Below are 24,478 nucleotides of genomic sequence, written 5' to 3' on the forward strand. Positions count from 1 at the left end.
ATACCATCTGGGCCCTACTCATAAGGAATCAATTCTCACCCAGCCCCTATCTCCAGCTCCTGGGAGGTTAGAAGCACAATACCTTGCTGAGTTTTTCTATCTGGCGCTCTAGCTCTGGGATGCTAGATGCTATGACATCAACCTGGAGAAGAAACAAGTAGACACCAAGAGAAAGGGAATCATCAGATTCAAGCAAAAGAAATAATCTGTTTTCCAACTCCCACTTTCCCTGGTCTGGGCTAGTACCTCTCCATCTCTTCGACCCCTACGGCCATGGACAGCAGCTGTAGTCTCCTCCTCTTCTTCCTCTTCCATGCCACTGGTCTCCTCCATGATCCGAGAACTGCGCCTCCGCCCCAGGCCTTCCTCCGGCCCCTGCAGCTCTACCTCAGGTCGCCCAGTTCGCTTGGCCAAAGCAGTTTTCAATCTTGACGTAGACAGATTAAGGGAAACCGTGGTGAGGAACATGATACCACCACAAAAACACCGTGAATCTAAGCAATCCCAGGCCCTGGGGTAAGGTCCCAACCCCAGAGGAGGGGCTGAGGACACTGAGTTCCAAGCAAAAGTCCTGGCTACGCTTCACTCTTTCCCCCTTCTCTCCTCTGTCCTGTCCATACCTCCGGAGCCGGCCTTCAACAATCCACTTGTTTTTCCTGTAGCTGGACATACTCTCCAGAGTCTTGTCAATCTCACTGCAGGGGAACAGGGAATGGGATTTTGAGGGAGAAGTGGCAGCACATACACAAAAGAAGGGAGGCTCAAGGGTAAAGGGAGTTTCATCCTAGAGCCTAGATTGGATGAACGGCAGAGGAAGGCTTGGATTCTCCCAGGGAAGAAAATTAGATTCAGTCCTAAGTCACACCAGCATGTCCAGAGCATGGCAGTGGACACACATCGCCGAGGATTTCTAAATGGCTAACCCCCTCCCCCATCCCATTCTGACCAAGGCACACAATAACCATCCCCACCCCTGCCCCTCACTTGATGATGAGGGTGGAGCCATTGAGCTCATGCACAAGGAAGGCCAGGACAGCAGCCTTCTGCTGGGGCGGCTGGGCTTGAAAAGGCTGGGTGCGCAGGCTGTCGCAGAGGGCTGGCTCCACTCCATACGCCATGAGGAAGCAGCGCAGGATCTCAGACACATTGTCTCTTGTTAGTGGGATCTCGGACACCTTCTCCCCCAAGATCTTTAAGGACTGTTTGGAGGAGAGCATGATAGGAGTTAAGAGAGATAGAGGAACAACTCAAGTTGGGTGAATCTGGAGCAGGAAAATACAATAGAACTACAGGGTTAAGATAGGAAAAGAAGAAAAGAATGAAAGTTGATAGGACAGATGAGAGAAGGAAAAGGACAGGTGCAAAAGAAAAGGAGCAAATTAAAGGAAAATGAACAAAGTAAGCAGAGGGAGGTCAGAAAGAAAAAGAAATAGAAGAGAAAAAAATATATGGAAAACAGAAACAGGAAGAAACTACAGATCTTCCTCCACTTGTCCCTGGAGAGAATGACAAGAGTCAGGACCTAAAACCTTAAAGCAGTGCGTAGAAGTAACCTAGGAGAAGATGCAATAAATTACCAGAAGGGCTAGCATGTAGTATATAGATCTTCCTCAACTTATGATGAGGTAATGTCCCAATAAACCTATCGTAAATTGAAAATATTGTAAGTTGAAAATGCATTTAGGGTTTCCCTGGTGGCGCAGTGGTTGAGAGTCTGCCTGCCGATGCAGGGGACACGGGTTCGTGCCCTGGTCCGGGAAGATCCCACATGCCGCGGAGCGGCTGGGCCCGTGAGCCATGGCCGCTGAGCCTGCGCGTCCGGAGCCTGTGCTCCACAACGGGAGAGGACACAACAGTGAGAGGCCCACGTACCAAAAAAAAAAAAAAAAAAAAAAAATGCATTTAATACACCTAATCTACAGAACATGATAGCTTAGCCAACCCTACCTTAAACATGCGCAGAACATTTAAATTAGCCTAGAGTTGGGCAAAATCATCTAACGCAAAGCCATTTTATAATAAAATGTTGACTATCTCGTGTAATCTAATGAATACTGTACTGAAAGTGAGAAATAGAATGGCTGCATGGGTATAAAATGGTTGTAAGTGTATCAGTGAACACATGGCTGACTGGGAGGTGTGCCTTGCTGCCGCTGCCCAGCATCATGAGAGAGTATCGTACTGTGTTTCTCTAGCCCAGGAAAAGATCAAAATCAAAATGTGAAGTACAGTTTCCACTGAATGCGTAACACTTCTGAACCACTGTAAAGTCGAAAAATCGTAAGTCAAACCACTGTAAATTGGGGACCATTTGCATATCTCCCTTCACTTGTCCTGATCACTTTGGGAAGGGGCTTTCATGTGTTTAACTTAAACAGAAAGCAAAACTGAGAAAAGCACGGATTCCAGGCCCTCTGAACCTGCCCAGGAAAGGACCTCACCTGACAGTAGGAAGGCAAGCCAGGATCATAGAGCGCAGCTTTCAGGAGCCGCACCAGCAGATCTTGCACCTCGCCCAAGCTGTCGCCTTGACACAGGAGTCCCTCCTGCAGGACCCCCAGGCTAGGTACATCTTTGGCAGGGTCAAAGCCCAGCACCTTGCCGAAGCTGTGCAGGAACTCCACAATGGTCAAGCAGTCTGAGAAGGCCCCACTAGGCAGGATCAGACCAGGGATGCGTGAGAAGTCAGGCAGGGGCTGTAGAGAGAAAAAGAGGTAGGGTGTTCTGTCAAACATATGGGAAGGCAACAGTCTGGATATCTAGGAGGCTCTTCCTTTCACAGAAGTGTCTTCATGGATGGCCCCTCCAGGACCTGTTACTCTCCCCTCACTACCTGGTGGTCAGTCAGACACATGTCCTCTGTGGGCTTCTTCATCTCCTCCAAGATCATCTGCTGCCTCTGTCGCTCCTCAAAGCGCCTCTGTGTGGCCAGCGCTTTATCTGCTTTACAGGCTGGCTTGGCTTTGGCCACCTCCTCCTTTTCCTTCATTTTTACCTTCTCCTTCTTCTCCCTCTTGACTTTTTCCTTCAGTTTTTCCTGCTTTGTTTTTACTTTCTCCTTCTCAGCCTAGCCACCCAAGGGAGAGAGGAATCAAGAGTGCCATAAAGATTCAAGTCACCACCCTTTCCAGGTCCCCGTCCTCTCCACCTTACACCCAAAAACATGACTATAAAACGACACCAACTCACACGTCTTGCAAAATCAGTTTGGTGACTTCAAAGTTATGCTTGTGGTACATGCACCTACCTTCGATTTCTTCTTGGCTTCCTTCTGCTTTAAGCTCTTGGTCTCTTGTTTCCTCTTGCTCTTGGCCTGTAAACCATAAGGGAAGTCATTTCTCCTCAAACTCTGAAAGCATCACTGCTTTGACTAGCACTCAAAAACAGACCAGGGTACTGGGGAAGAGAGGTGAGACATGGGATGAAAGGTTGGCAATGGATCAATTCTCTCACCCTGGAGATGCTCACATTATTCCTGAATAAGCCCAATTCTCTAAATGGCGAGTGGCAGACGTGGGAGAAGGAAGAGAAAACAGAGCAGCTGTAGGAAAAGTTAACCTACTGTGTGATCTCTCTGATGTCCCTCACCTGCCCTTGGTTAGTAGTCTGACACTCTCCCCGTTGTACCTTCTGCTTCATCTTCTTCTTGATTTTACTCATCTTTGCTTTATCTTCCTCATTCAGTGTTTCTGTGAGGGCAGAAAGGAAAATGAAGAGGCAGGCAGGCCAATCTCCAGCACCCAGAGCAGCACACGCCTGTCACAAAGCTGGCCTCCGAAGCAGCTCCCTGAAGAATCCAGAAGTTTGTGGGGTTGTTTTTAAGTATACATAAGATGTTGCTGGAGGAAAAATGTAGGAGAGGCACCTGCTACAGAGGCGGCACAAAGAACTCCAATGGTATCTCCTGCCCAGAAGCACCAGCCCCTGGAACACTAGACTGCTTTAGAAGGGGTCCTAGAGGCCAAAACAGCAAAGTAGCCTTATAGCCTGTCTCTCCTCCAGGCTATCTGACAGATTGATTTTAGAACAAAGAAAGGAAACAGAAAAACTGCCAGGGAAAGCAGGTGGTCTTGAGTGGGAAGCACCAATTAAGCAAGAATGTGCCAGAAAGAAAGGGCCCAGATAATGGACACTTTAGCAGAATCATATCAAACTGACATAGCTATTGCTTACGCTCAGCCCTTATGTCTTGCTCTACTAAAAGGTCTGAATTTCTTCCCTTTTGGAAGACAATATTGAAGTGTGATTCTGCAAACAATAGTGTTTCAGAATTGGTGTTTTTGATATGACAGTACCTATCCTATTCTGGCATATAAACACTACCACCACCACATCTGTACAGCAACCCTCTAAGTTAGACAGGTATTACCTGCAGATGAACCACTATAGGCTTTTATTAAAATATAAGTGACTTGCTCCAGGTCATATAGTCAGAATCTGCCAGAGCTGGAACTCTGAATAGGAGACCGATGACTCCAAATTATTTCAAATTTATACTATATCAGGGCAAGTGCAATATTTACTGAAAAATTAGACATTTCCAATCTGTCCATCCCACTAAAACAGTGCCAATTATCTTTTGGATTCAGATGTGAATTCTGAACCTCCATGATGGTGGCAATGAGTAAGGTAAGAGTATATGTACGAGACAGCCAAAACCAGTAAGATAAGTAAGAAGCTGAAAGATGGAAAGAAAGGACATGAAAGCCCTCTCCTCTCATAACTATTTTTGGGAACCACCCAGGCTCCACTAGTAAGAGAGTAACTCAGGAAAGAAACTTATTGTAAAAGAAGTACCACAAAAGTGCTGGGACCCTGATGCTGCTTTCCAGAGAGGGGAAGGTGATTCAGATTCATTTCTTCCAGATGTCAGTCACACTCCTGGGAAACCCAGGCATTAGCAATTCATCAACATTTCAGATACCTCAGAGAGTGAGCAGAATCCCCAATCGTACCTTGGGCCTCCAGTTTCTTTAGGAGGCGGTTATCTGTCTTATTCAACAGCTCAGTGATTTTGACCTTGGGTGGCCGACCTCGGCCCCGTTTCACCTTGGGGACATCCTTGGTCTTGGCCTTCTCAGTGTTTCGAGGTCGGCCCCGTTTCCCAGTAATTGCCTGAATCCTGGATGGGATCTCCTCTGCTGAGAGCTGTACCCACTGCAAGCCCTGAGGTAATAAGGAAGACTCTGTTACAATGGGAGGGAGTCTGTGCAAGCCACCAGGCCCTCTGAACCATTCAATGCCCAAGAATCTCCAAACCCCATGAGAGGAAGCTGCAGCTTGTCCATCAACCCTTTCTCAGACACAAAAGCATATTTAACCCTTGGGTGTGCACCTCTGGTGTGTCTCTCTCTTCAAAGAAATCACCAACAGGCATACGGGGACTGAAGCTGAAGTGCTCACGGCGGACGTTGTGTACCACATTGCGGCTCAGGTACTATGAGGAGGAGGTAGAGTGGCATCAGTGAAGTTACAGCCCTACCACACCTTTGGCCAGCAATAGCACAAGCAGAACAAGCCCCAGAGCAGACAATGCCAGCTTGTTGCCACTGGGCCCCAAAAACGGAGTCTGTGCTTTCCTAAAAAAGTCCACGAAAGCTACATTACCTTGATCACTTCCGGGAACTGTTTCATCCTCTTCCCACAGGGGCCATAATACCAGGTCTCCCCCTGCCATCGGTGGCTGCCCTTCTTGATGCGCACCTCTCTCCGCCACCTGCCAGAGAAGCACACGGGCCCTGCCGCCAGGTCACACCCCTACCCACTCTCAAGCCACCCAGAAGCCAAGCCCAGTGAGCAGATGGCCCGCCCCGCACCTGTCTCACTAGAACTGCATGTAGATGCAGAGGTTCCTGAGATACAAGCTTGGCCAGAAGGCAGGCCTGGGCCACAAGCCCTTCAGCACCACAGGGGAAAGCAACACACCAAACTGCACAAGCCCAGAAAGACCTCCACCCCTCCCTTCACAAAGTCAGTGAGATGAGCAGCCAGAAACCCCCTCCCTAATGCCATTCAGGGCAAATTACTGGGTTTCCACTAAAGAGGATAAAAGACCTAAGAGAATAAAGGCAGAAGAGACAGAGGGTGGGGAGGCAAGCAGAAGAGTAAACTCACTGCTGACTCCATGAAATGACTCTGGAGAGGCCAGGGTTTAGTGAGGAACTCTGTGTTCTGAGCAACAGATTATTCTAAGACTAAGCCTTATCTTTCTCTCAAAACTTAAAGCAGAACTCAGACTTGGTGATCACAAGTAGCCTACAGGGGCGGAGGTGGGGAAGGTCAGGAAGGCAGTTATTCCTATAAAGCCCTTGGTGTGCTGGCTTGTTCATTCTGGTCTCATACTGTTCCTGCCCTTAAAGTGCATTAAAAAAAAAAAAAAAATCCCAATTCATGGGGACTAAGACACTCCCCATTCACTGCTATTCCTTCTCTAAGCATACAGGACAAGGTAACTCATTTGGACATCTGAACCCTAGACCCACCAGCTGAATTTGGAAAAGATAACAGCAGTAGCCCCTTGAGGAAAAAACTGAGTGGTCACAAAATGAGGAAAGAATGGGTGAGGGGAGGAAGACCGTGAGAGAGGAAGAAAGGTAGCCTAAGAATCTCATGCCCAGAAACATTATCACTGCAGGTAACTATCCTTTAACCCATTCTTGTCTAGCCCATTTCTCCCCATCTCAGATGAGAGGAGCTCCCTTCCCTTTTTCCTAGAGTCATTCATTAAATGTGTCAAAGGTCGATGCATGTAGCAAACTAGAGCATTTACCCATGTTGGAGGGGAAGACGGACTTCTTCTGGGGTAGCAATACGTCTCCTCAGGACATCACCTTGGGGAAGAAAACGGGGGATACCCAAGTTAAGAGTTCAAGCAAAATACTGAGACGACAGGCCAGTGAGGAAGGGCTAAATGCCACATGAGACAGAAACTTTTCCTGGAACCAGCTAGGGGTGGAACAGAATCTAGACACTCACCACTACCAGAGGGAGTGACTCCTTCTCCAGTGATCTCTTCCAGGTCAGCAGTTGTCTCAAGGAAGCTGCTGACATTCTTATCTGCTGGGGAGGCTGCTGGGAAGACAGCTGCTGGGGAAGGTGCGGGGGAGGCTTTTGGGGAGGTCACTGGGGAGGCCGTCAAGGAGACTTCTGAGGAGACGGGTGGGAGGGCTGCTGAGGAAGTTGGAGAGACTGTTGGGAAGGCTGCCGGGGAGATGGCTGGGGAAATTTCTGGGGAGGCTGCTGGAGAGACTTCTGGAGAGATTTCCGGGGAGGCTGCTGGAGAAACCGCCAGGGAGACCTCTGGCGAGGCTGTTGGTGAGACCGCTGGCGAGGCTGCTGTACGGAGCTGAAGAGTGGATGACTGGTCAGGGGCTGGCTGGGTCAGAGATGGTGGGAAGTCTGAAGCCTGAGTCTCCATCTCTTCCTGTTCTGCATCACTGCCATTATTCAGGTCAAAGCTAGTATCTAGAATCCAAAGGGACAGGACGGCTAAAGGAAGAACGATCATATAAAACAAGAGAATCTACTCAGACAAACCTGGACGAAGCTAAACAAGGTTACTTCAAGGGCTTTCCCCTAGGGTTGGAAAAAGAGAAATGGCCTCTGGCTCTCTTCCCCTACCATTCATGAAGGTTAAAGGGCAAAACTGCTGCTGCTGTCACTGTGTGAAGAAATACCTTTCACCTGGAGCCAGTAAAGGCCTCTGGCCTCCTGTTCCCCACAAACTCCAAGTCTCACCCCACAAGTTCTTTTGGGCACAGGGCAGAAGTCAGAGTGCCTTTTTTAGTCCCACCATACACTGTTCCATGGCCTCCTCAGCTCCCAGGAAGGTGTTCTCACAGATTTCCCACCCCTAAGGCCTGTTCTCTCACCTTTGCCCAGGTCAAGGACTTTCTCTGTCCTAGCTCTCCTCACTTACCTTGCAGAACAGACTCCCCAAGGACAGGGGGAGAGGTGGGGCTGGCAAATATAGAGGCTGAAGTTTGACTGTCATCTGCCAGGAGACTGAAGGCAGTGGCATTATTGAGGGAAGGACAATCGAGGGCAGAGATCACAGGGCTGTCCTCAAGAGGCAGCTTGTCCTCTGCACCCATCAGCTCCGTGTCATCTATACCATAGAGTCCTCCAGTCACTGGCTCTTCAGGGGTGGAAAAATCAGAAAGCAAGAGTTAAGAAATACTAGTCTGAACATATCCAGTTTTAGTTCCTATAGTGTGAAGCTTCCTTCTAATATTAGGGAAAGGCAAGGCAATGGTTTCTACCCACAGACCAACACAAAATTCTAGCATCTATCATAAAATAGGCCTTTCTTATATTTCAGTGGGGTAAAAGGTAATCGTTCAATGGCAAGTTAGTGAGAACCCAAATAGCCCATCTGTGTGGTAATAAGTCCCTATCCAGGGCTCTTGGCCAAAAGGAACACTGGGAGAGAACCTGGGAAATGAACCAATTCAGCTCAGAGTGCAGTTGGCCCAGTCAGGCCTGTGGCATGAAACTGTGGTCTGCCACAGGATCATCTAGAGACCCCAGTGTCCCAGATTCCCAAATACTTTCCCTGGCTTACTATCTCTTCCAGGTGGTATAAAGTGGCTACCCTCTGCATGGATACGTTGAAGGGAGCTAATCTCCAAGCCTACCCGGTGCCAAAGTGTTGAAGGGCTCCAGAGAGACTTCACTGAGGATTGGAGTGTCTTCCAGTTGATCAGGAAGATGTGAAGGATCATCTAAGCAGCTCACTGTGGGATCAGGGACCAAGACTGAGACCTCTTGGTGTAATGATTCCACAGAAGGGACAGAGCCGTTGTAACCACACATCTTTAGTTCTAGGAAATCCCAGGAGAGGGCAAAAGTCAAAATCAGTGCCGTCAACGGGTTCAGTTAGCTATTAGTAGGCAATCTTTGCTAGAGGGATGGATGTTCATTCTTTCAACATTTATGGGTCCCAGTTCTATGTTGGGTACCGATCATACCGAGAACTTTTGAGTATGCAAAGATGTGCGAGGAAGATCCTGCAGCAGGTAAAGAGGGGAAAGAAGAGTGGGGTCTGAGACAAGAACCCCATCATGTTCTCAACTGTTTCCCCCATCCAGTTAAACAGAGAAAACATCCTGTGATTTCACAGGGTGGTCACCTTTATACTTGGAATCAATAGCAAACTAAGCATTTATCTATTCTGAGGGGGAAGGTGAGAGGGACTGCACATGTACCTATGCTAACAACAACAAAAAAGAAAGGAAACTGTGAGTAGACAAGCAATGGTGTGCTCTGCCTGTTCCTTCCCTCCTGCACGTGCCAATCACTACTTAGGGCTCAGCCCACTTTAGCAGCCAGTCTGGCCCTGCCACAGTCAAGTCAAATTGGCCTCTTTGCCTCCTGCTGATGCCCCAACCCCTTCCTATAACTTAGAAGAAGGCTTTCTTGATGCAGGGTGTCTGTTGGGGCTGTTTCGGGCTCGCCCACCTGCCCTCTCCAGGCCAGCAGCTCTGCATGAGCTTGAAATAATTTGCACTCCCACTCTCGAGCTGGTGCTGCTGCCACAAAAACACCAGCCACTTGGCTCTGCTAATCACCAACATGCAAATCAGCCTCCACTGCAGAGAGCTGGAAAGACAAGTTTTCCTCACCTCAAAAAGCCACTGCGCCCCCCAGAGCCCCATTTTCCCTCTCCCAACCCAGCTCACAGACCCACAGTTATACCTGGCTGCTCCTCTTCCAGCTCCAGGCTGCCTACCAAGCCAGTGCCATTCTCCGCCACAACTGAAGTCAGCTCCTTTTCTGCTGCCTCATCAGGATGGATACCACTGCCCACCTCCTGCGAGGGTGCAAAGGTCTGGATGCTGGATCCCAACATAGGAGAAGTCTGTGGGGAGGTGAAAAAACTAGGGGGTCCATTGGGCATCACCTCAAAATTCTGGTCAGGAAAGGAATCATATAGTTCCTGTGAATCGAAGTTAAGCCCCATGGGACTCTGGGTACCGTTGGCCCAGAACTCTTGGCTCCCAGCCCGAAGGTTAGTGTTGTGACTTGGGGATGAAGGTTGCCGGCTGCCCCCAAGGATGCCGTTGAGTGGGTATTGTCCCCCCGAGAACTGGGAGAGAAGGGGTGGGTCCTTGAGGTTGCTGCCAGGATTGGCAGGTGGGTACTGTGAGTAGTTCCAGAGACAGTCATAGGCCACGTTGGGGTGATGGAGGTGTGAGGTGCTGGAGGAGTGGGGAGCAGAGTTCAAAATCCCTGAAGTAGTAGTGTGAGATACAGTAGATAAGCCATTAACATTCACATCCCCATTCAAACCTGGCAGAGAAGGAGGGAAAAGGGTCAGTTACAGCTATGTATGCAAGTAACACTATAAATTCTACTAAAGCAACAGCACTGACTAGAAAAAGGGAAGGTGAAGGGGTGGGGGATTCCCCCTCTACTGTATTTATAGCTTTTTGGTCTCCAGGGAACACCAAACCCAGATGCTCCTGGGTGGAAGCTTAGCAATCGCTGCTGAGGCTGCTGAGTAGGGGGCTGGGGAGCTCTCCCAGCCTACCACAAGAGCGACCAGCAGAGAGCCGGCTGCTCTGGATGCTCAGGGCTTTTCAAATTTTTTTTTTTAATGAAACTGTTCGCAGACGCCCTACAGTGACTTGCATTCTTCCCCACCCTCATTCCCTGGAGGAATTCTTCCCTTGGAGTGGCATGACTGAACTCTCTGCCCCCCCCAGCCCCCGCCGCCTTCCCCAGTGCCTGTTTGCCCCACAGTGGCACCAGAAGAGACAGCCTCCACCTCACTGGCACATGCAGATCCAGCACTTTGTGCTGGGCTAAGAATAGAATTTGCAGTCACCACAGCAGAAAGATCCCAGCTCGGAAGGCTGGCCTTGGCCCCTCCCCATAGGCACTGGAGGGTAATACACGGGGGGGAAAACTCTGCATGAGCAGTATGCAGACTTCAGTTCTCAACACCAATGGCGGCCTCTGGATTGGAGGGCAGTCAAATAAAAGGAACCAAGATACTAAGGAAGCTTCAGGGGACATGGGAGCAGTCCTCCAGCGAAATAAGGGAGTTTCTATCTATCTGCAACCCCCTTGTGAAAGACAGGAGGGAGTGGTGGTTAAGTATAAGCCTGTGGCAGTATTTTTCTGCTGCAAGGAAGGAGGCAAACATTTGTGCCTCACTCTGCTTCCAAGCATAAAGTACCTGAAACCAAGGCAAGATTAGAGAGGTACTTGGCAGGGCCATGGTACAGAGCAACTGATAAGCCAAATCCAGGAAAAGACCTGATCCTGGCAGCAACACTTCTGTCTGGAATTATAGATGTTTCTCTCTGGGGAACTAGGTAAGAATTATAACGCTCCCTGTCCCTATCTTCTATCCACAAGGACAGGAGGTGGCACAAGCACTTCAAGCATCTGCTCTCTTCTCTGCTGCACAAACTAAAAGGCAAACACATCCCAACCTTCACCCAACCCCTCCACCCCCAGTCCTAAGGGAGGGCTACTCCAGCCTCTAAAAACAGCTTCTCAGAGGGCTGGCCCTTTATCTCTTTCTCACGGGTCCAACCTGGTTATCAGAAGCAGCAGCCAGGGAACAGGGCTGACAGAAGAGCAAGCTAAGATGAAAAGGCCAGTATGTTTTTCTAATCCCTTCCAGCCTTAAAATGAAAAGTGTTGTTTCCATAAATCCCTAGAACTTGTTCTTAGAAGTTTGACTTCTCTCCAGCAGCTGGAGTTCTGAGGATTCACTTCCTCCCTTCCCACCTGGCATAAAAGAGAGTTGTTGTGAAGTAGCTAGTCCAGAGCCAAACCTTATCCCATCAACCTGCTCTCAAGGAGCGATGCCCACTCCCTCCCAGGCCATGTGGCCCTCACACTCACTTTTCCCTTGCTGGGGGAAGTTCATGGGAGACCCGTTAGTGTAGAGCCCCTCCCCTGAGGAGGGAGAGGGTTTCAGTCCTGAGGCAGCAGGTGCAGGGGGAAGGCCAGTAAAGTTAAAATGGTCGTTTGCCTCCATTTCTGTAGGAGGGGAGAGAGAGGGGAAAAAAAATACTGGCGGTTAAACAAGGTTATGTCACCTGGAATCTTCTAGAGGGAATGCCCCCTCCCCTCCATCTACTTTACTTACCCTTCTCCTACCCAGGTACTGGATTGGGAGGGAGGGGAGTTGCGGGGGGAGTGGGGAAGGAGAGAAGAGAAGAGGAAGTGGAAATATACTCCTAACCTGGGCAATGACCTTATAGAAACAGTGTTTTAAAAAGTCAGAATTGTAGAGATAAGAAGAGTTAGGGAGAAAACCAAGATACACACCTAGAGGAGTCTTCCCCCTGTATAAGCCCCACCCTCTTAACTCCCAGCCCAGGTTACCCCTCTATGTTAGATATTAGCCCTCAGCTGCAACATTTAACATTCTCCATCCTTCCCGCCCCCCGGCCCCCCGCCCCCACCGCCAAGGTAAGGCCAGAGTCCCACTCTGGGACTTCTGTATACAGAAGGTTCTCAAAGCCATCTTTCTGACAGAAAAGCATGGACGTGTTGGCAGAAAAAGCATGTTTAATACATATACTGTTTTATTATTATAGTTGAGTTAAGCAATTACCACGTTATCCTATCCATAGCCCTAGACATCTGAAGAAGATAGTATAGTTAACTGAGGTAAAGGAATTTGAAAAGAATACACTTCAGGAAAGGTGACCATAATAGCAAAAGTCAAATCATCCAGTAACACATCTACTCCTTTTTCATGGGAAATACCATGCTCTCTAAGAACATAGCTCACAAAAGTGTCAGAGCTGGAAAACTGATTAAATAAGAGAGTGTCCCAAGGAACAGTATTCTGTTATGTCTACTGTGATTACTTCCCCATGTTTTGGTTTTGTGGCTTAAATGTAAATGGTCACTGAGAGGATAGCTAGGTACTTAAAGTTGTAAAGTACAGTGGCTCATTGGGGAGTAGTATGGTTAAAAAGCTCTTTACCCTCTCCTGAATATGATGAGGTGATATACTACTAGGAATGATGATGAGAATAAATTTACCTTCGATAGAGCAAAGGGAAGAAGGAAGAAGACAGAAAGCAGAAGCTAGAATTACTGGCAAAGCCTGACACATCAATCAGATACTTATGATGTACTAGCGCATACTAATTTGTTATATGAGAGACATGATCTGTCTTGATATAGAAAAAGCAACTCCTTTGGTTACCACAGAAGAGTAAAGGACAGAAGAGTTCAGGTATAAAGATTTTTTTATCAAGCTCCCAAGATGAGATAATAAGCAGACCTAGGTGGTGTTTTAAATAACCTCTTAAAAAAAAAAAACTATAAGTAAAGCTTTTAAAAGAATGAATAAATCAGTTAAGGACACATAAGGCCACTGCCCAAGGTTTGCAAGAATCATATTCTTGAACATGCTAGATAATGCAAATTAGCCACCATTAGGTGAATCTAACATAATTCTGAGCATGAAATATAAACCCTGTACAGTATATAGCATGACAGCTGTAAGATTTTCCATGCTTGGGACTTCCTTGGTGGCAGTGGTTAAGAATCCACCTGCCAGTGCAAGGGACACAGGTTTGATACCTGGTCCGGGAAGATCCCACCATGCCGTGGAGCAACTAAGCCCATGCGCTCTAGAGCCCGTGCTCCACAACAAGAGAAGCCACCGCAATGAGAAGTCCGCGCACTGGCAACGAAGAGTACACCCCTCCCTGCCCCGCTCACGACTACAGAAAGCCCATGTGCAGCAACAAAGACCCAACGTAGTCAAAAATAAATAAATTTAAAAAATAAAAAAAAAGATTTTCCATGCCTAATACCATAATTGTCTCTACCTTTATCAATTTTAACTGGAATTTAAAAAATAAAAGCAGGGGCTTCCCAGGTGGCCCAGTGGTTAAGAATCTGTCTGCCAGTGCAGGGAACACAGGTTCGAGCCCTGGTCCAGGAAGGTCCCACATGCTGCGGTAGTGCACCACAACTACTGAGTCTGTGTGCCACAGCTACTGAAGCCCGCGCAGCTACAGCCCGTGCTCCACAACAAGAGAAGCCATTGCAATGAGAAGGACGTGTGCTGCAAGGAACAGTAGCTCCTGCTCGCCGCAACCAGAGAAAGCCCGAGCTCAGCAAAGAAGACCCAACGCAGCCAAAAATAAATAAAGTAAATAAATTAAAATAAATAAATAAATAATAAAAGCAATTTGCATTTTGTCAATTTAAGAGGGGAAAAGTTTTTAGGATAAACTCATTTCCCATAAAGGATTTCCCATCTTCACTCTAAAATAAGCAGCAGACCCAGACTTGCTATGCATCAGTGAAGAAACTTGGTCTCTACAGAAGACCTCAGGGGCCCCCAGGATTTCCTTATAGTTAAAGACCATCCTCAGCACTAAGGGATCTGAAAAATAAGCATCATGAGATTAGTGACCCTTCCGAAATGAAAGACACCAAGGAGGAAAGTTCATTCCCTATACTCTAGGTTAGGTTCCTTCCAAAGCTTACATCACAGGGAGGACTTCCCTGGAGGTCCAGTGGTTAAGATTTCGCCTTCCAATGCATGAGGTGCGGGTTCAATCCCTGTTGTGGGAGCTAAGATCCCACTTGCCTCTCAGCCAAAAAACCAAAACATAAAACAGGAGCAGTATAGCAACAAACTCAATAAAGACTTTAAAAATGGTCCACATCAAAAAAAAAAATCTTTAAAAAACAAAACAAAACAAAGCTTACATCACAGGGAATTCCCTGGCAGGCCAGTGGTTAGGACTTGGTGCTTTCACTGCCAGGGCCCAGGTTCGATCCCTGGTGGGGAAACTACATGCCGCCAAAAAAAAAAAAAAAAAAAAGAGGACATTCAGGGATTCATTTCGCAAGTCTAGAAATGCTATGCCTGGAGAGCCAATCTCATCTGATCCCCACATCTCCTCTCCCCCAGTTTTATGCACAGCCACACCTCTGCTGTGCGCTGGACTATATTCTCCCACTCAATGATAGGCCACAGTTCGTTTTTCCTTTTTCTGTTTGAATCCATGAGGAAACTAGTGACCTTCTCATCTCTGCTACTCTGGGACAGCATAGCATTTCCTGTCTCATAAATTACATACTAATAAGCATAAATGGATGGCTTACAGAAATCAGATAAGTAAAAGGAATGGGAAGTTATCTAGTATCTGAGGTCTGTTTCCCCAGGAGCCTCTACTGAGGGGTCATCAGGACCACAATCACTTCATTTATAAGAAGCTTCCTAGAAACATAAAATACTCTGTGCTGTGCAGTGAGATCAGCGCAACAACAGTGAGCTCTAGGTGCAAATCCCAGCTCTATTGCCACTAGCTGTGTGACCCTGAACAAGTTACTTAATGTTGCTGAGCCTCTGCTTCATCATTAGTAAAAATTTTAGTACTCACCTCCAGGGCTTGTGAGGATTAAATGAGAAAATCTATATAAAGGACCTGGCACAGCATCTGTCACCCAGTAAGCACTCAATAAATTTTAGCTATTATTATTAGACAAAAAAGAGTAAAAACTATTTTTTGTTTTTAGTTTTTAAAAAGATAATCATATCCAAAGGGTCAAAATATAATTTAAAACCATTACGATTTTTACTAGTATGGGAGATATTACCAAACCAGGGATGATCCTCCCAGCCAGACTTCCTTGTATGCAACTAGACTCTTGATTTCAAGAGAAGTTTTGCATGTGGGATCTTAGTTCCCCAATCAGGGATCGAACCCAAGCCCCTTGCATTAGCAGCGAGGAGTCTTAACCATTGGATGGCTAGGGAAGTCCCTACACTCTTGATTTCAGATGTCACTTAAATATGGGATCGCATTATAGGAACGCAAAGAAAATGTGGGCAGCTCCTCTCAGCAATAAAACCAGGGTTATTTTATTTTAACCTTCCTACCCAAGATGCTTTTCACAATAAAGCCTGAAGGTAAATTATGTCCTCCCATCTAGAGCTAATAAGAAGAAGAGTAAAGCAAAGGAGAGTGTCTCCCTTTGAACTAATGGGATTTTGGCCAAATGAAAAGAGAAATCAGTCAGTGCCCAACCCCCAGAATAGTAGACAGCTCTCCTGACCAGGAAGTACAATCAGGCCAGCACGCAGCCCAGTCCCAGTAGTATGTAAATGGATCTCTTAAGGACCTCTAAGCTTCCTTTATAAGAGTTAAGGGACATTGCCCCTTAAGCTTGAGGTAGTAAAGCTCTTGCCACAAGGCCAAATAGGCTGCTCTTTCTCTCAGTTGCTACTGAAGAGTTACTACTCTGTGGACCTGTGACATGGTTTTGACAGAAAAGGGCTGACAATGCAGTGTTGAAATAAATGTTACAAATTTCAACACTGTTGCAGGTGCCCTGACCAACCCTAACACTCAGACCTCTGAGGCTACCCCCAGAAAGACAAGACACATTAACACCATCTAGCTGGACACTTGAGTCCCTGCAGCTCCTTGGTTCATTCTTCCCATATAGAATACTAAAATTCCACAAATAGAGAGGTTTCTAATTTTGTGGGGTGGGCAGAGATTTCAAATGTCTATCTTTACTAAACAGTGAATTTAAATCTTGCAGTATAGTAAGTAAATCATACTACATTTTAGATTTGTAATTGTGAATGTTATGAAGGATACTTCTGAACTCTACACATCTCTGGAATCATCCACCATACTCTAATACAGTGGTTTCCAACCAGGGTGATTTTGCCCCCAGGGGACATTTAGTCATTTAGAAAGGTATACGCTACTGGCATTTAGGAAATCAAAGCTGGGGATGCTCCTAATGATCTTGTAATACACAAGACAGCCCACTACAACAAAGGATTATTTGGTTCTTGCTCAATCAAGAGCAAGGTTGAAAAACCCTGCTCTACCACAAAAGCTGCCTCATTTCCCATTTCTACCCTATACCCTGGGGAAGATCCCAAAGTTTTCACTACTCCCAATTCCTGATGCTGCAAACAAGCATGCCTTCACTTTCAAATCTAAAAACTCCTTCCTGGCTAAGCTGTCTTCCTCCACCAAAAGAGTTCCAAGTGCCAAGCCACAAAATCAACATGCCTTCTTCCCCAGGAGGGTAGCCCATTCAGACAGCTCTCGTAACAATCTTCCCTTGGAACCCAGACTCAGACTACAGCCATACTGACTTGAGGCTCATTCTCTCAAAATGTCCTTTCCTAACCCCCTTTTCCTAGTCAGGACAGTAGGCAGAAGGAAGATGAGGAAAGAAGGAAGATTATTATCCTAAGGGAGGCTACTCAAAGACAACTGCCACGTCCAGGCTGCACAGAAAAGCACAAAGATGATTGTTCTCTGTTCTTATTTCTTCTATACTGTGTAGGTTCTACAGCATCAACCAGAAATTAAGTTCTACCATTGTATCTCCAGCACTTAACTTAGTGCTAAGTACATTAAAAAAAATGAAAGGAAATACTTGTTGAACTCATAGATTGAGCAAATGAATGAGTAAATCTGTCTTTTCTGTCACTACCAACTTACTCATCCAATAAAGTTTGTGATTTTTGCTCCCACCATTCTCAAGAGAACCAAAAAATTCAGCTTCATTCTTCACAGAGATAATTTCTAGAGGGAAGAAAGGCCCCAAATCTTGACATATTTTAGACATATGTCTCATGCAGAAAATAAGGCCTGGAAACAGGGAAGCGTGATTTAACTGAACACTGAAGGTATATAGCAGGTTTTAAAGTATTTGGCGACTGAATAAAGGAGTCATATACTAACAATCTAGGCTAGGTTTTCTGCCACAGCTCTGGTCACTTCACTGTCAGAGGACTGGAAATGCCTTTAAATTGCAGGACACTAAAAACCACACTCCAGAGGTGGAAACAAGGTTATTTCCCTTTCAAGCTCTGACTGTTTCTCAGAATTTCAGCTCTAACAGTTAATGACTTCACCCCTTCCTTCAAAAATCTATCCCCCTTCCCCCTAAAAAAAAAACTGAGCTGAGAAGGCAGGTTATACAGTGCCCAAGCCCAAGAGACCAAAAGTAGCAGTACCACTTGTCTCTTAAGAATCCTCACGGTTTTTGTTTTTTTCTGACCGCACCTCGCAGCTTGTGGGATTTTAGTTCCCCGATCAGGGATCGAACCCAGGCCCTTGGCATTGAGAACGTGGAGTCCTAACCACAGGACCACCTGGGAACTCCCAAGAACCCTCATGCTTTAGTTTTTGATGAATATTTGCTAAACTGTCTGGTAATATTTTCATTATGTAAAATGCCCCTTTAATTATTCTCTTTAACTAGGAGAAGGACAGAACACCACGTAACAATAACACAATGCTACTTCTACTGCCAGTGACCCAATCCGAGAACAATCTCCAGAACTCTTCAAAGAAGACAGGTTTTTTGTTTTGCACAATTTTATAAATCTCAAAATTATGAAGACCAAAAAGTTGGTGAAAAATGGTCCCTCTGACCCATGTGCAGCAATGCTGAGAAAGTATTAATCTTAGGCTATGAGGTATATGAGGACATCCATATCCTAAGAAATAAATCAGGAAGATTATCTGCCCCAGGAAATCCTCAAGAGTTTTATACTTCACTCTATGTCCTAGGAAATAAAAACTTTGGCATTACTGCCTCACTGTACACATCTCACACAAGGTCAAACATCATACCGGTTATTGGACTAACTTCCACACTATTTTAACTGTATTTTATTCTTTTAGTAAAAGAATATAGCAGACCTCTTCAGAGGTGATAAGAAAGGTCAACATCAGCAAGACACAGTAACCCTAACAAGCTTTGCTTCTCTCTTGGCAACACCTGATTCCAGAACCACAAGACTGCAAGATGAGCCTCTCAGGGCATTCTAGATTTCTGACTGGCTCTGAGGTCGGCCCACATAGTTCTCCCTACACCTCAAATTTTTTCCTTTACGGAGAGGCTTAAAAAAAAAAAAAAAAAAAGAAGTCAATATTAAGAAATCCACTTCTCTGAGAGAAAAATGCATCCACTTTACAAAAAGGCCATGAAAGGTTTACTGCATTCAGCTTTCTGATCAGTCGTGTATCAAATGAAGCCATAGCTATCTACTTTCTCAAAATCAACTTTTATTTCTCTTAAAGAGTCCAAAGAAATAAGAGTAGTCTTTCTCCTTCCTTCATTCTTTTAACTTCCACCAGGGAAAATCAATTTACTATTCTGTCAGGCCCCAATCTAGGTAAACAAAGGTTGAAGAATGGGGAACTTAAAATCACTGTCAAGAAAGCAACTCAAAGGAACCAATCAGTCAAGCAGAAGGGCAAGAAAAAGGACAGTGACACTGAACTCGTTTTTACTGTTTCCAGACTATCAACCCCAACAGCCCCAGTAAAAGGAGAAATGATGCTATCTTACCAGTGCCACATAATCATATATGTCTATCTGGTCCTATCCTGGACCTTTAATCTAAGAATCTACAATTCAGGTGGAAAATAGAAAAGATTATTTAAATGTTAGACTTAAGCAGTTTTCAGGATAGTCCAAATGATCTCACCTCTCAAAACAGAAAATCCTGTGGCCAGCTCACCTCAAACCAAACCCAGGGTCTAACCAAGTGCCTGGGGGCACAGTACACACAGTCCATCACTATATGCTATAGTAGAAATCTCCTGGAGTTATCAGGTGGGAAAAAGAGAAAATCTGGACACATGACTTTGCACAGAACAAGGGAAAAGCTTAGCCCTCTCCACGAATGGTAATAAGAGAGATGTCCTTTATGGACTGAAGCATAAGTCATATGATAACTAATTCTCCTAATTACTTGGTACTGCAGAAGGTAAACCCCCCCCATGTCAACTAACAGGCTTCCCACAGGGACTTATCTTTAGGCTAGAATCACCAGTGAGGAACAAGCCCACCACACTCACTCTGCAAATCAGTCCCTACCCGCCCCCCCACAAACCCCACTCAGTTTAATCTTCCCCATTCTCCCCTCTTCTTCCACCTCTCGGAATCAACTTCATCACGTCACAAGCTCACTTACTCAAGTGCTCTGCAATACAGAAACTGTCATACTTAAGAATATATTTAATATTCGTATGTATATAAGAATATATATTAAGCAGGATCCCAAAAAGCCACTCTCTTGACACAAAAGATCCCAAGTCTTCCTGACAGCTCTCTACACCGAGGGAATTTGCATCACTTGTGTAGCCCTGCTGGTGGATGAGTGAGTTTGATTTTTCTATGACCTCTAGCTCAGGGGAAAAAAATCCAGACAGGGAGACAGAGATGCTTTGGAGGGGGGATTGGGATCAGGGAGTCAACTGCAGTGACTACTTCCAGTTGACAAATTAAGTTTACAAAAAAAAAAAAAAAGTCGAACGAAGGACTCTCAGACCACATGGTTGGCAGGATCCAAGCTTGCCCGAAGGCCTCAGAAAATGAAACCAAATCTGATTAAAATGGACATTTCAAAACAACGAGAGACGCAGCAGCAAACGCACAGCTGCCATTTCCCGGCCACTTCCTGCGGGAGGTTTGGGGGAGGGGCTGTTTGTGTACAGATGGAGGTGGAAGCTATCCCCCCCGCATCGCCCCCCGAAGGATGCAAATCTCCCACTCCAATAAATCCTACAAAGGATGACTGCTGTTGGCATTGCATTCCCCTGAAAATTGGGAACACCAGGAAAGAAAGGGATGATGCGGGATCATCTTTTCTGCCACGGAAATGGGGATCCCCTTAGTGAGGGATCCCCCTTGGAAAGGGCTCCCTCTTCATTCTTCCCTCCGGCCCCTAAGGCCGGCTCAAATCCGTACGCCTCAGCACCGGCCCTATCAACCCCCATCCCTGGAGTGGCGGATTCTCCCGGGACTCGGGGGCCCCAGGCCAAGCACAGCTCCACTCCAGCAAGGCCCTCTCCTGTTCGCCAAGCTCAAGAGAACGTGCACCCCACACCCCCACCCCGCCGAGCGGACACCCCGAGACCCCTGGAAACCCCTCTGACCTCCACTCACCGTTGCCAAAACGCCCCAATCCCCACAAACGGAGTGTTCAACCCGTCCAGGGAACCCCCTCACCTACCCTTCGCACTCGGGCAATCCCCACCCCATCTGAAGAGGTGGAGCCCCTCCCGGGGATTCCACCCCGAGTCCCCCACAGGAGTCATCTCCACCAGCCAGGCGGCTTCTCCGCCTCCTCCTCGCAGCCGCCGCCGTCGCCGGGAACCTCCACAGCTCCTCCCGCTGCCGCCCCCGCCGCCCCATCCCGATCTTCTGCAGACCGACCAGCCCCCTTCTCCTCCCACCCCCCAGTGCAGGAAGACCCCCGCCCGGGGCTGGGTTCTAACTGGAAATAAACTCGAGTTGGCGTCTCCTCCCCCCACCCCCCGGCAAGGCTCTAGGCGGCTCCAGAGCTTCGGTTCCCTGAGGGAAGCCTCGGATGAAAGCGGGGCTCCCTCCCGTCAGGCCCCCAGCCACAGACCCAACAGACCTGAGGCGGCGGCGTCCAGCCAGGCTCGGGGCTTGTCTCTCCCCGGGAGACGGGCGGTTCACATGGCCTCGCTCCGGGCGCCAGGAGGGGAGGGGAACGCGGGGGAGGGGGTCTGGGGTCCGGGAGGGGGGAGGGGGACGCGGCTCAACCGCGGGGCCCGAGCGGAGCCAACATGGCCGGCGGGGAGGAGTGAGCCGGAGCCGGAGGGGGCGGGGAAGCTGCGGCCGAGAGAGAGCCGCCCTCCGCGGCCTCCGCCGCCGGGTCCTAGCGCCCGCCATCCCGGCTCCCCGACCCGGATCTGGGTCCTAGCGCCGCAGTGTCTCCCTAGCCTACCGGGAAGCTCCCTCTGCACTGTGTCTCATTGTGGGCGGTAGTCCTGCATCACACTGAGCAAACTGAAAGGCGTGTCCTGATCCCAAGGTTAACCTAAAAGACTAAACCAAATTTCTAGGACCGAGGCATGTGCCACTCCCCTAAGATCATTTCGGGGGCAGTTATTTCCCAGGCTGGGTAGTGGAAAAGTGGAAGTGTTGAAGCAGAAAGGTAAGTCAGGAAAATTCAGTCCTGGTAAAGGGGTGGAAAAAGGCAAGCTCCTGCTGCTTCTGCTGCCCACTCACCTCTGTCCCGTGGGTGGCAGCCTGGTCCTGCCTGGATCACCACTTTCCCGGCGACATCCACAGGGCTCTGGGGGTCGGGAAGATTCCTGTGGGTAGGAAAAGGAAGCTTGGCTCAGAGACCAGACAGGGAAGGCCTGAGTCTAGCCTAAACCTGGTCAGAGGGACAGGGGAGAAGCAGGAAAACTGACCAGCAAATGAGGTGCCCCAAATGTCCACCTATTCTATAGTTCCAGTATACTTTTTCTGATAGGGCTATATAACTAAGTGAAACCTTCTGAGAAGAGGAAAGAAAAATCTAGCAGAGGACTAGAGTTTAGCTATCACCTAAAACGTCTATTGCAGGGACCCAGAATGAAGAACAGTGTCATACATGATGTTAGAATTTAGAGAATTTCTAGTTCAACATTCTCTTGTTTGGTAGATGAAGCAATTATGGCCTGAAGAGGTTAACCGACTTGTTCAAGGTCAAACTGTGGATAAAATGTGACTAGAAACCAGGTTTCTTTTCCTTGCAACTCAACAGACTTTGCAGGCTTCAAGATAATTCCCATTCAATTCATTGCAATGCAGTTGTACAAACAGTTGCCTAACTGTGCAAAACTCAAGCTGAATATTCTGGAAGAGGAACAGACAGAGTGGGGATGATGAAACTCTGGCAGGTTGGGGGGTCAACAAATACTTTTTCCTTTGGGAGTCTGGGGAGGAAGGAGACCTGAAAACTGGGTGGGGCCAGAGTAAGGCAGGATCAAATACATTAGTGTAGATTGGATTTCCTTACTCCACAGGGGAGTGAGTTCTTCCTAAATTTGGGGACAGACTTCACTCCCCACTGCAAATGGCTCAGAGAAGCTTAGAAGGAAGTGAGCTTCAGCAAAGCCTCAAAGTGTGTGGGCCAGAGAGAGAGGGGCTAAGAGGGTTGGGAGGGTTTCTGTCCCTTTCCTGAAAAAAGTAGATTGTCAGTGGGAAGGAGTAGACAGAAATCAAAATCCTTTTCTCCACCATGACTCAGTAACAGATTTATAGGGTCACCTAGTATAAAAAATAAGGACCCCCAACAGCCTAGTGACCTCAAGCCCCTGGGTAAATAGAGGCCACACTCAGGGTAGAGGGGGGTCCTTCTTTCTGGAGAAAGCAGGGATCCAGCAAATTTCTGCTAAGGAATGCTTCCCCCATTCCCAAAATAAAGACAGGTGAAGAAGAGAGCTCAGGGTATGGAACTGGCTTCCTAAAGGGCCGAGGAAGAGAGCTAGGTATCTCTTTTTTATTTTCCTTTTCCTCTTTCCTTTTCCAGGGCAGATGAGGGAGAATCTTCCTACCTCCCGCCCCCAATCATAGGGCTGGCCAGTCGGAGGCGGGCGGCAGGGGAGGAGCCTGGGCCAGTCAGACGGGTGTAGCCACGCCCCTTCCCCCACCACCACACACCCACACACACCCACCCGCTGGCTCCACTCGGCTCCGGAAGAGCCGGTTACTCCTGTGCCCCACTGACTGCTCCCACCCCTTCCGAGCCCCAGGCCTAGTCTCCAGGGCAACCCCTAGGACTATCCCGGCCAGGAGCGATTGGGAAGAGGGGTGTTGGATAGGAGACGGCCACCTGGGATTAGAAAAGAAAGTGGGGCAGGATCCATTCTTTCCCATCTGGTGCGGAAAGACTACAATCACCTTCCTCCTTGAATGAGATCCCTCCTCATCCCATCTAATCAGAGGTCTTCCTTGCTCTTTGAGGAAGGATGAGGGTGGGGTGTCAATATGCCAACAGCTGGGTGTTTACTTCTTGCCAGAAGCCACCCCAAGCAGCAGCTGTGCTTCTCCCCCCCATCCAGATGACAGAGGGCAGACTGACCCTTTCTGTCCCCAAACATTCCTCAACCCCATCAGATGTGGCCAATCACCCACCCACCCCACCTCCCTTTAGGAAGCTACTAGAAAGAGGAAGGGGCAAATGGTCTTTTTTTCAGCAACTTGTGAGAAGGGTACCTAGGGAATACTCTGAACCTTTCACAAGCCAGGCCAGTGGGCGGGTAATAAAGAGAATGGGGAGGGAGAAATTAGCACCTGCTCCCCCTTTCTCACCCTCCCTGTGTTCCTGCTGCACCACCCTGACTGGGGTCAGCTGCCACAGTGCGTGGCTCCACGCAGAAGCCAGATGGCTGGGGCTGGGAGGGGGAAGAGACAGAAAGGGAGAGAGAGGGGATTCGTCTGCATCCCTCTACCTCTCCCTCTCCCTGTCCAGGTACTACTGGAATTCAACCCCAAACACCACTGCTGACCACCCTCTCCTCCCGCCAGCTCCCTCCCAGCCTGTGAAACATGACTCAGAAGAGTCTGAAGCAAATCCAGACACCCTGTCCCCTCGTTCTGGAGTGTGTTGTGTTGGGGTTAGCAGGGAATGAGAGCGCAAGAAGGGAAGGGGCAGGGCTAGGGTCGCAGCTGGATTTGCAGGGAGGGGGAA

At 47.8% G+C, this 24,478-nt stretch overlaps 1 protein-coding gene across 6 annotated transcripts in view; it reads right to left on the reverse strand.

Moving 5' to 3' along the window:
* Positions 1 to 24,478, reverse strand: part of BAZ2A (bromodomain adjacent to zinc finger domain 2A) — a 33,917-nt gene that overhangs the window by 6,931 nt on the left and 2,508 nt on the right. For 2 of the 6 annotated variants that reach the window (XM_060025011.1, XM_060025012.1), the window contains exons 2-19: positions 22,027 to 22,112; positions 11,860 to 11,997; positions 9,697 to 10,290; positions 8,637 to 8,822; positions 7,919 to 8,137; positions 6,976 to 7,488; positions 6,770 to 6,830; positions 5,608 to 5,716; positions 5,336 to 5,437; positions 4,956 to 5,166; positions 3,589 to 3,689; positions 3,248 to 3,313; positions 2,834 to 3,067; positions 2,442 to 2,696; positions 985 to 1,199; positions 621 to 695; positions 247 to 427; positions 83 to 142 (exon numbers count right to left, since the gene is read on the reverse strand). In XM_060025011.1, coding sequence (XP_059880994.1) covers positions 83 to 142; positions 247 to 427; positions 621 to 695; positions 985 to 1,199; positions 2,442 to 2,696; positions 2,834 to 3,067; positions 3,248 to 3,313; positions 3,589 to 3,689; positions 4,956 to 5,166; positions 5,336 to 5,437; positions 5,608 to 5,716; positions 6,770 to 6,830; positions 6,976 to 7,488; positions 7,919 to 8,137; positions 8,637 to 8,822; positions 9,697 to 10,290; positions 11,860 to 11,995 — 3,318 coding nt within the window. In that variant the 5' untranslated portion in view covers positions 11,996 to 11,997; positions 22,027 to 22,112. Of the gene's footprint in view, positions 1 to 82; positions 143 to 246; positions 428 to 620; positions 696 to 984; positions 1,200 to 2,441; positions 2,697 to 2,833; positions 3,068 to 3,247; positions 3,314 to 3,588; positions 3,690 to 4,955; positions 5,167 to 5,335; positions 5,438 to 5,607; positions 5,717 to 6,769; positions 6,831 to 6,975; positions 7,489 to 7,918; positions 8,138 to 8,636; positions 8,823 to 9,696; positions 10,291 to 11,859; positions 11,998 to 21,409; positions 21,514 to 22,026; positions 22,113 to 24,478 lie in introns of those variants that run through there. The other 4 variants (XM_060025017.1, XM_060025016.1, XM_060025014.1 and 1 more) reach the window with 4 other exon arrangements.

This window comes from Delphinus delphis, chromosome 11, assembly GCF_949987515.2.
Source record: "Delphinus delphis chromosome 11, mDelDel1.2, whole genome shotgun sequence".
NCBI classification, from domain to species: domain Eukaryota; kingdom Metazoa; phylum Chordata; class Mammalia; order Artiodactyla; family Delphinidae; genus Delphinus; species Delphinus delphis.